The sequence below is a fragment of the Scardinius erythrophthalmus genome (assembly GCF_964197995.2).
Source record: "Scardinius erythrophthalmus genome assembly, chromosome: 18".
NCBI classification, from domain to species: Eukaryota; Metazoa; Chordata; class Actinopteri; order Cypriniformes; family Leuciscidae; genus Scardinius; species Scardinius erythrophthalmus.
In genome coordinates this window covers 27,696,425-27,708,600 of record NC_138238.1, presented here as the reverse complement: position 1 = coordinate 27,708,600, position 12,176 = coordinate 27,696,425, and the positions used below count along the sequence as shown (strand labels likewise).

The 12,176-nt window shown below is 34.9% G+C and overlaps 1 protein-coding gene across 3 annotated transcripts in view; it reads left to right on the top strand.

Annotated features, from left to right (window-relative positions):
* mto1 (mitochondrial tRNA translation optimization 1) overlaps positions 1-12,176 on the top strand; it is a 48,217-nt gene that overhangs the window by 34,550 nt on the left and 1,491 nt on the right. For 2 of the 3 annotated variants that reach the window (XM_081393481.1, XM_081393482.1), the window contains 3 exons: positions 8,952-9,123; positions 9,306-9,415; positions 10,450-10,607. In XM_081393481.1, coding sequence (XP_081249607.1) covers positions 8,952-9,123; positions 9,306-9,415; positions 10,450-10,607 — 440 coding nt within the window. Of the gene's footprint in view, positions 1-8,951; positions 9,124-9,305; positions 9,416-10,449; positions 10,608-11,756; positions 11,814-12,176 lie in introns of all 3 variants that reach the window. The other variant, XM_081393480.1, reaches the window with a different exon arrangement.

The window sequence follows — 12,176 nt, the reverse complement described above, 5'->3', positions numbered from 1 at the left end:
AAAATTCACTGGGTAAAACACCATCGGGGAATGAGCTGTCATCTGATCTCCGAACAAAGATGTATAACGTTATTAGGTATGGGTTACTGACAAATTCATTCCATAAAAATTTAATAAACCTTTTGTTGAAAATACTTACAAAGATCGTTTAAAATTTGTGATAAATCTTCATCATAGCACTGATCCGATGAAACTTCTGCTTCGCGTTGATTTCCAGACATAATGTAGGCTAACTCACGATTCGGAGATCTGTCTCGTTCGCATAGAGTTCCGTAAATGATTTAGACAACCTCATTTTAAAGACTGTACAGCCATTTTAAAAACACCTTTTTTCCCGCCACATTTTCAAAGGGAGTCTATCTCTGTAGGTGGTAGAGATTCTGAAAGCTGATTGTATGACTAGAAATACGTATGACGGATCTGATCTCATCTCGTTTAATAAGATCTGTAATAATCTAATTCACACAAATCCGTCAAAAGAGAAAAATAAGATATGTGAATGCTAACACAGTGGATAATAACACCAATGCAGACACAGTGCCGCCAAGTGTGTGTGTGTGTGTGTGTGTGTGTGTGTGTGTGTGTGTGTGCGTGTGTGTGCGTGTGTGTGCGTGTGTGTGTGTGTGTGTGTGTGTGTGTGTGTGTGTGTGTGTGTGTGTGTGCGTGGCTACTGTATAGTGATGCATGTCGTGAAAGGTTTACAACGTATTCAATTGTATACTATCATTTTGTTTTGATTATTGGATTTATTCACAAACAGGACTGTCCTAAACTGCATGAAGCTTTTGAAGTTTCCTAACTTTTGTGTCTGTCTATTTACGTGATGGTTGTGGTGAAAATAATATTATTTTGATGCAAAACGGCCCCCACATAGAGCCGGCACCCATCAGGATCAATCATTCTTTGTTAGCTTGTTTTTAATAATGACTGGAGAAAAATCCGATTTCATCTTAATGTGCAAGGTCACTCAATGTCCAAGTAAAAGTCAATGCTTTTTTCTTTGTTCAATGTGCACAGTTCATGGACTGAAGCCAGTTGAAGCTCTTAATTTGACCTCTCAAAGCGCACCAGATTGATGCATTTAACCTTAAAATGCATACAATTATGCGTTGAACACACTGTTCTATTGATGCAAGAGTTGCAACTATGGCAACTGAGAAGACCATTCTTTGTTTTCTTTATGAAGAATTTTCAGAGACTGATGAAGTCGATATAAATATACTACAAAATATCCCCAGTGTTGCTAATAAATTGGGTGGTATTTAAGTTCTGTTGCTTTTATATGAAAATAAATATAATGAACAAGACACCGAAAGTAGCCTACTTATTTAATTCCATTCCAAATACATGTTTAGCAGTCTTTTTTCTTTAATACAGACATCTGTTTTTTTTTTTGTTTTTTTTGTTTTTTAATAAAAATTACATTGCATAACCCATAGAGATCGCACTGAGATAGTTTGGGAATATTACCACATAACGTATACACATAAAACATAATATCAGAGTTTTATTAAAATCAAACCTTTTAAAAGAGAACAATACATCACGGTTGTTTAAACCAATGAACATCAAGCTGTGTCGTCAGTAAGTCGTTTCCCATCATGCTTTTGATCAGCGCAGTCGGTGGAGAGCAACTGCGCTCGACTTCAGAATCCGGCAGGTGCGCCTTGCGCTCGCGGGAGATCTTTGACATACGTCAGCATGACATCAGAGCAAGGCGGACCGCACTCGGACACATTTCTAACCAGCATGCATCTCACCCGTGATCACCTCCAGTGGAATTCTAATGGAACTGAAATCCAGAAACTGGAAGTAAGCAGAGAGTGCCAATTCTCTTCCTATTAGACATTCTCTGGTTCAACCCTGAAACCGTAGCAGTGCAGCTCTCGCGGTACTTTGTTGGCATACGTCACAGTCATGTGGCGTCGCTGTGATGCAGGCTAAAAATGGGGCTATGGTCGTTCTAGTTGTTATGGAATTCCGGCAGTTCTAATGTTAACTTATTTCATTGGTGTTTTAACATTTTACATAATGAATGAAATGCTATAAGACTAATGTATTTTAACGCAATGAAATTACAACTGTCTTCTTTAATAAATGACGATGATCACTACTCTGAATATGTTTTTATTTATTTTTTATTATTATTATTTTACATTGAACAAAACAAAATGCTCTGATTGTCCCAGATAAATGTCTTCTGTTACAATTCACATAAAAAATCACAAGTAGGCTACCCGACAAAAGTAAAATGTAAAATTCTGTTCAAAAATGTTATAGGGTTTATAGGGTGACGATTTGCTATGGTAAAATAAAACCATACAAGTGTAGTCGTTGTGCGTTCTTAAATCTGATTCACAAAATGAAAATACATTAATTATGTTTGAAAAAGATACGTGTATTGCCTACTATGTATGTGCAACACTAGGGATATATGTGTTTATTAAAAACTCTGCACCCTATCTGTTTGTAACTTTACAGGTAGGTTATATTAAAATGGTCTTAGTTACTTCAGACGTGGATTTATTTCGTAACACCTTGTCCATCCACATTTCAAGAAAATATCAATAATAGTTTGAATATATTTAATATTGACGTTCCCTTTAGAGAATACATGTATACAGACAGATCTGATAATCTTACGTCATATAATCCTGTAACACTATCTGTTTTAATCTATCTTTACCTCCACAAAACACAAGAATTCGAAGGATAGTCAAATATCTTTATTAGTTCAGACATGTCAATACAGTCAGATTTCAATCAATAAGAATTATGTTACAAAGTTGTACATTATTTTTATTTCAGAATATAAAAGTCACAAACATTTTTTATTTCACAATATTTTTTCACTACATAAAAGTTACAAAACATTTCCAAACAACAAAAATTATTTTTTTCTTTTATTAGAATGTAAGTAGAAAGTTAAAAACATGTATAATGTGAATTATATCACACAAACAAAAAAATAAATTTCACAGACATTTCAAAATTCTTCTCCATGATGTATTCACCTAAAATATAAAATAATTTTACAAACATTTTTAATCATTTTACAAAACACTCAAGGACATATTATATATTGTCCAAACAAAGGTAAATTTATAAATGCATTTTTAAAAAAAGTAGGTTACATTGACAAATTATATAGTCTTGATAATCCCTAAAATATAAAATCATTTTACAAACATTTTGAATCATTTTACAAAACACTCAAGGACATATTATATATTGTCCAAACAAAGGTAAATTTATACATGCATTTTTAAAAAAGTAGGTTACATTGACAAATTATATAGTCTTGATAATCCCTAAAATATAAAATCGTTTTTACAAACACTCAAGGACAAATTATATATTGTCCAAACAAAGGTAAATTTAAACACACATTTTTAAAAAAGTAGGTTACATTGACAAATTATATAGTCTATTATCCGTACAAAAAATTAAAAATTCCAAAATGACAGCCAAAATAGTCTTGATAATCCGATGGTCTGTGAATCCCGAGGCATCCGTCCATCTCATCGACAGTTGTGACGAGGCCTCGCTCACTGGGCCAGGTGTTGCAACTCCATAGTTTTGGGGAATGCCAAATTATGATATCCAAGTTCAGTAGCTGCAGAATTTATTTAACCATTCGATGTTTTTCCGCTGTAATCCATTTTTGTAAATTCATCAGTAGTTCCCAGGGGTTGAGATGTTGAAGAAGGAGAACCAGTATCCTGAGTCAGATAGTCCGGAGAGTAGTTTCTTAATGTTTGTAGATCGTAGGTGGCGTTATATGGGAGCCACGCCGACACGGGACCTCCCACTCGGGATGGAAGAGCTTCACTTTAATGTTGCTGTAACGCTCATACGCGCTGGTCCACTGGAAAAACTGATTGATCTTGGAAAAAATCTCAGCCATCACAGGTAGATCTTTCCATTGGAACATGAATTTCAGATCATATAATTTTAAATGATCTTTTTCAGATATCGGCCACGTGAATTCTGGGTACGTTCCAAAGTCGCTACACAGAATATAAACATAGTCGTCCGAATGTTTATTTATCTGGTCCGCCAGAATTCGGTATCTAGTACCCATTGTTAATCCTGCCCACTCACCAATAAAAAGGGGCGTGTCCTTACCTTCCTGTAAATCCGGCCATACTTTTGAATAGAATAAAATCCAATCCCTTTCAGTGAATTTTAATGCCGGATCATCCGTGGAATTTGTGCTGAATCGCTCCTCGTTATCCACGTTAAAAAACCTGACTTCTCTGTTGATTTTGTCATAATCATATGTACACGCACGTCCTTCAGACAAGTGAAAAGTATATTTCACAGAATCTGCAGGCTCGTGAAGAAATCGCGTTAAACATGGCCCATGGGTTTCCCGTTTTTTTCGTGGTGCTAAAGTCAAATCCACCATAGCATCAGTAATCCTTCTCTCAGGTGTTTTCGGTGCCGCAGTAGCCATTGCAGGTTGTCTGGTTTGCAAAATCAGAAGTATCTCTAGTAGTGTTTGAGTTCCTTTTTAAACTCTGTCACACTGAGGGAGGGAATTCCCACGTGATGTAACCATCGGTGTCATTTTTTACGCACACCTTTAAATCGCAACAGACCTCTCACCTTTGAGAGGCGTGTTAGTGGGTGGAGTCTGTGTCACATTCTGGCCCGTTAATGTATATGTCATTTAAGTTCGGACACTGTGCTGAACGGTCACTTTTCCTGTTGGGGTGTGTTTGTTGTCTCCCCTAGTGATTTGGTCTTTTGAATCTTACACAAATGTTTTGGACACACGTGATTCCTGTATAAAGATGATTTTTTTAAAGTTAGTCCATAAGCGCAACTATTTACACGCATACGAAGTTGGAGAATATCTAATATACTGTAGATTGTAGACATTCCATTATCTGTTTATTCGGGATTAATGTACATCCTTACCTCCTTAGCACATATGTTTCTTTAATTTGTGCAGGATGTTGAAGTGTTTTAGTTAAAAAAGGTATTATTTAATAACAAACAAACAAACATTAAAACATTAAAGCACCATGGAATCATACTAGTGATATATAAACATGGTATAATTACAGATTGAAAAAAGACTTCCATAATATTTTCTTTTAGTAAAGTGTATCACCAAGCACAAAGTTCTGCGTTTGTAGGTATGATCTCACAAAGATTACAACAATATTACTTATGTTTTGCTTTCCGAGTGCATGGATGCTTTGCGAGACAGTGAAAGATATATATTTTAGCTAAAAACTAAACAAAATTTTATAGTGAATTGTAATGTTAAAAAGTTTTGCTTAAAAACTATTCGTTTTACGTATTTTTTAACTGATGTTGTTCGATATGTTAAATGCTCACGTTTGAAACATAATTTACCATTTTTCTGGTATCTTTAAAAGTTGCTAGTGAAAGACATTCTATAACTTGTTTTAAATGATTTAACGGTGACTTTTTTGTTTTTAACAGGGTTTAAAATCTGTATACGTAAGAAGACATTCTTGTTTACATTTTTCTGATAGGCCTAACGTTTTAAATACTACCCTATACACCTCTGTATTTTAAAGGTCTGTGTCATTTTATTAAAGTTAAAGTTATTTTATTATTAAAGTTGTATGTGAAAGTGTTACATGTGTGTGTGTGTGTGTGTGGAAAATGTTTGCCTACCGCTTATGTTTCACGGTTTTAAAGTTAAAAGCACATAGTTTTGAACAGATTCATTATTTTTACATCAAAACGCGTTCTCAAACAATGATCGATTTCTCCATTGGGTGAGGTGGATTATCTTATCAAAGAGTGAATAAATCAGTAAGTTAGTGAATATAACTTAACTAAAGCATGAATTAAATCTAACTTAACTAATAATTTAAACTATTAATTTTAACTAAATCTAGCTATTAATTCTACCTTTTTTCAGATAACGTTGTAAACGTACGAATACTAAACCGTTGTGTTTTAACTTTATACACATTGTTTTTAAAAAGTTTTTAAATGATTGGGGGAAACAAAACTCTTCTTTAATTAAAAACAACCCACTGATCTGTTACCCGATACATAGTTGGCTTGGGAGGGATCTTGATGTAGGAGGGGTCATGGTGTGGGAGGTGTCTAGGGGTGGGAGGGGTCTAGGGTGGGAGTGGTCTACCTGTGGCTACAGGGCAGATGTCACAGAGGTCAGTCTAACTTTTGGGATGTAACCGTGTGGACGTGTTTCATTGAGCTCCTCACGAGACTTTGCAACTTTTGGAAATAAAATCTCTAAACCTATGGATCCGGATATACCCTTAATGCTGGATAAACCTTTGGTCTTGGATATACCTTTTGGATATACATTTGATGTGGAAAATACCATTGGTTATACCTTTGATGTGGAATACACCATTGGATATACCTTTTGGCTCTCTTTCAACAAACGGATTTACAAAAACGTAAGGCTATTTTTTAGATACTGTGATTTTAACATGGTGTGGTTTTAATATTATGTGTTTGAGACACTTTTTAAAGATATTTTATGTTAAATGTAACATTTTACACATAATGTGTGGGAGTTAAATGCTAACAAATCAACATTTTTAAAAAATGTGGGGAGGGGTGAGGGTGTTTGTAGGGAAGGGGATCATGGGAAAATTCCCACGGTCCGGAGCTGAAAACTGATTTTTCAATGTTTTAACATTTATGTTTTAACATAAAATGTTGTTTTAGATGTTTTAATGCTAACACATTTTTTATCTTTAAGAAAATATACACTTTTAAAGATACTTTATGTAAAATGTGTGAAAGTTAAATGATTATGGTTCAACATTTTTAAAAAATTATCTTTTTGTAATGAAAAAACTCTCTTAACTTGTTATACTCTTCTGTAAATGACTGAACATTTATGTTTTAACATAAAATGTTGTTTTAGATGTTTTAATGCTAACGCATTTTTTATATCTTTAAGAAAATATACACTTTTAAAGATACTTTATGTAAAATGTAACGTTTTATAAATAATGTGTGAAAGTTAAATGATTATGGATCAACATTTTTAAAAAATTATCTTTTTGTAATGAAAAACTCTCTTAACTCGTTATACTTTTCTGTAAATGACTGAACATTGATTTTCAATGTCTTTAAACACAATGTAATTGTGAAAGTACAGCTTTTTTCTTGTAATTGTGAATGTACAACTTTTCAAATGTATTAGAAAATAGAACTATTTGCTTTATATAGTTTTAATACATGTTGTTTTAGATGTTTTAATGTGGATCGTGGGGAGAATTTTCCCACGGTCACATGACCTGACCAGAAGTGGGGAGGGGTGGGGATGTTTGTAGGGAAGGGACCATGGGAAATTTCCACGGTCCGGAGTAGAATATTGCTTTTTCAATGTTTTAACATTTATGTTTTAACATAAAATGTTGTTTTAGATGTTTAATACTAACACATTTTGATATCTTTAAGAAAATATAATTTCAACTTTAAACAATGTTTTATACACCTTTAAACACAATGTAATTGTGAAAGTACAGCTTTTTCTTTAAATGTATGTTAGAAAATAGAACTATTCGCTTTTTCGGATTTTGTCATTTTTGGAGTTAAAAGCTCTAAGCCTTTGGAGATAATAAGAGTTTTGGTTCTCTTTCAACAAACTGAATTGTAAAAACGTAAGTCAGTTTTTAAATGTACGTATGTGTTTATGTGCTTGATATGTTTTAATATTTGTTTAATGTCTTAATACTAATACATTTTGATAGCTTTAAGAAAACACATTTAAACTTTTTCATTAATGTTTTAACGTTTTAATGTCCAACTAATGTGTTTGGTTCTGTTCACGCCCATAAGGCAGGAGCAAGCGTGGGAAAATTCTCACGGTCACGTGACCTGTCCGGAGGTGGGAGGGAGGGGGTAGAAAGGGGCGGGGCAAGCGTGGGGAAGTTCTCACGGTCAAAAGGGGGCGGGGCTTAAGGGCCATAAATCACTCAAAGTGACATATGTTGCCCTATAACCTCTCTCTACTGTCACTAAAGTGACAGTGAAGTCATAAAATAACTTCACTTTCACTTTTGATCCATTATATGACTCCTTGCTGAGTAAAAGTATTAATTTCCTTTGTTCTTTTTTTAAAACTAATTGTTACATTTTTTTATGATTCTTTGATGAATAGAAATGTCAAAAGAACAGCATTTGAAATAGAAATCTTTTGTAACATTATAAATGTCTTTACTGTAATTTTTGATAAATTTTTATGAATCCTTAGTGAATATTTAGTTCTCAGATCTTATTGAGCAGCATTCCAGGAGAGCTGACATAACAGTCCATCACCACTGGAACTTTTCACTGTTTGTATCACTCTGCTTGTCTGTGTTTGTTCCAGTCAGACTGTCTGAACATTAGTGGTGGGGGTTTTACAGTGTCTCTTCCTTCTGGTTATATCATCATAAAGATATGTTATGAGGGAATCATTTGAATCATTCACTCAACCGATTTGTTCAGGAATTAAATACCACAGTGGTTCCAGCATTGGTTCAGCTTTCTTTCAGTTCTTTGTTTGGAACTATTTTCATTGACAGAGCAAAGTAACTACTAATACTGTATATAAAATATAAGTTAACTGATGTTGATTTCTTGTTTGTTGAACTGCTGTTTAAAAGTAATCACACAATCTTGCTGACTCCTTGTCACTTCAGTAACTTTTAATAAGAAGCCCAGGCCGCTGTTGTTAGTTTGAAATTTTTTAATTAGTAGTGAGGCTAGGACACATCCTCATACATCACAATGTCATACCCTGTATCTGTGGCATATAGTTCCACACACAAGAGGGGTTAATGACTCAAAAACGTCTGCTAATAGATAGATAGCCAATAAACTGGTTTGTTACTATTGTAAGGCCAAACTCAAATATATAACCAATACACTGCTCTGTCATGATATATGGCTGGTATTTCAGTTTGTTACCATATTGTTTATATTATTTACAGGTTTTGAGGAATTGGGCTGCGTGTCTGAGCAGCGCTATAATGAAGCTCTTCGGGTTCAAGTGAGTTTGAATAATGCTTTATCTGCCCTGAAGTCCATACATCTCTCTGCCTCTCGCTTTAAGGACAAACTGGGAGATGTTAACATCAGCGAGACTAAGAGTTCCATTCTCAAGTAAGACCTAAGTCTTTTATTAACTTAGTATAATAAACTTGCGTATGTAATATTTGAAACTGTCCACATGCAAATAATTGATTGTTTGTCAGTTTAATCTCATCATTGATACCCTCAGTGTCTAATATGAGAATAAACATATTATAGAACTATAGACCTGAAAGTGCCAGCTTCTGTTTCAGTGGAGTGGAGGTGCTGCAGTACAAAGATGTTTCTTTCCAGATGTTAGCCTCTGCCTTCCCAGAACTCTCTGGCCTGTATCTAGAATTTTCAGAAAGACTGAAAGTCGAAGGTAATATAACATTCCAAAACATTATTGTTGCGTTTTGTTACCATACTCCATAGAACCAGAATTTTGTAACTAATGGCAGGTACAGTCGTGCTCAAAAGTTTACATGCCCCTTGCAGAATCTGCAAAATGTTAATTATTTTATCAAAATAAGAGGGATCATACTGTACTGTACTAATATATTTTACATAAATAAATCCTCTTGGTCCCGCAAATTCTGTGATTTTCCAGCAGCTTTTGCATATTTTAACCCTTTCAATTGAGGCACTCATACACAACTATTACAAAAGGTTCAAACATTCACAGATGCTCCAGAAGAAAACATGACACATCAAGAAAACTTTTTGTATTGAAGATCAGGGTAAGTTATACTTATTATTTTCTGCAGGAACAAAGTAAGTAAAAACTTACACATTCATCCTGTTCAAAAGTGTTCACCCCCCAGATCTTAATGCATTGTTTCCTTCTGGAGCATCAGTGAATGTTTAAACGTTTTGCAATAGTTGCGTATGGGTCCCTCAGTTGTCCTCAGTGTGAAAAGATGGATCTCAAAATCATACAGTCAAAACTGGAAAGGGTTCAAATATGCAAAAGATGCAGGAAAATCAAAGATTTGGCGGACCTGAAGGATTTTTCTGAAGAACATTGGGCAGTTTAACTGCTCAGGACAAACAAGGGACTCAAGAACAGCTATCACAAAAAAAGAAAAACAGCCGTGAATCATCCAGGTAACGACACACAGTATTAAGAATTAAGTGCATGTGAACTTTTGACCGGGGTGATTTTTATAAATTCAACTTTTATTTTGTTTTGTGGACTATGTAAACACATTTTATGTAAAATATCTTATTCAGAATAGTACTAAATGAAAAATAACATGCATTTTGAATAATCCTTCTTATTTTGTTAAAATAATTAACATTTTACAGATTCTGCAAGGTGTGTGTAAACTTTTGATCACAACTGTATGTGTGAACTGAAATGGCACCTGCAGAACTTCATTGATGTGCAACGGTTACTTCGCTCTGTTCCTGTAGCTATTTACCGTCCACATTGTGAGAAGCAGAGGAAAGAGATAGAGAGAATGCAAGCGGAGGAGAGTCTATATTTGCCAGAGGACATTGACTATCTGACTCTACCCGTGTCCCTCTCTCAGGAGGTCAGAGAGATTCTGGATAGAGTACGGCCGAGCACAGTAAGGACCCACACGATAAAGGTGAAGCTTGCAATTTCTGTGACACCAGTGGCACAAGATTTGAAAAGACCCCAAGTATTTAACGGACACGAATCGTGCTTCAAATCATGTGTTTTCATGATAATGTGTCCTGGGATCGTATGATTTTGGATCAATCCCGGGACATGTTTGCATTCACACAGAAGGCACTCAAGCAATTCTATGGCAATTTTCTGGGATCAACTCGCTGTGTGAAAGGGGCTTAAGTGATCTGACAGCCCTAGAAATGGCAGAGCAGCACACTTACTGAGATACACTCTCGGGCTGGACACTTCTGACCACCACTCCAGTACTTTGGTGGTTTAGGTTAGTTTAGTTTTACATGGGCAAGCTGCACAAAATGTAAGAATCCAGTCATTATTGTCAATTTGGTGCCACAAGAAGTGACACAGAAATGACTCGCTTCACCTTACATTCTTTGTATCTTTAATGCAAGTTATGTTGTGCTGGTTAATTCTGTATTTCACTGTATTATTACATAGTTGGAGATTATTGGGATGAATGTGGTTTGATACTGACATTTTCAGCATTTGTATTTATAAACCAACTACTGAACAAGGAAACCAGAATTCTTTGTAAAGATTCACTGGCTTCGACAGGAGTCTAAGCAGAATACTAGTGTACCGCTTATAGTGTAGTATAACCTGTTGAACCTATTATTTAAAAATATAATAATATTTGAAAGGGTATGCAACTATAAACCATTTCAAACAGAAGTATGCTACATCGTTGTCACAAGACCCTCGGGGCATTGGTTTATTCACTATTTAAAACTTTATCTAGTTTAAAGCGTTCACATTTATTCAATATTTGATTTGTTTTTGTGTAAAAAAAAATGTATTCACATTTGCAGTCCGATTACAAATCGAGCCAAAAACAGATGTTAAAAATGCTTTGCATTGTGGGATACAGCATCTGTAATGAGCTTTGTTGTATTCAGCACATTTTTAGCAGCTACAGGTTACCAAAAACTGATGTTTCCAACAAATGAATTGTCCAACTGTACAACAAACTAATTGAAATGACTTATTGTACTGTATTAAGTGTTTATGTATGTAGTCATTTTAAGAAATTACTGTGTGTGGTATTCACAGAAAGCCTTTATTTTAGGCCTGCTTCAACCTGCTCTTAAGATTTGTCTGGGTTGATCTGATCACAAGTGGGCAGGTGAGACTGAGCACCATTTCAGTAACAAATGCTTCTCAAAACTGAACTAGAAAATGTGTATTTGCTGCTTAACTGCATCACTGTGTTAGTGCATGTTGAGGCAGACACAGTTGTGCACCATTCTTTCAGATAAACGTCCAGAAATGTAATCTAAGCACAAACATGAGTGTTCAGATGTTGTAGTGGAATACCTGGGTAACTTGGGTAACAGATGTGCTTCACATGATCTGGGTCAGTGCATGGTGATTTTCAGACTGGAGAGGTTCTGTGAAGGCTTGTGCATTAATGTATGCACTTTTCGTTTAAAACCTTTGTATGTGGTTTCAGTGATCAGAATGCAAAATGTTTTGGATACCTGCATTA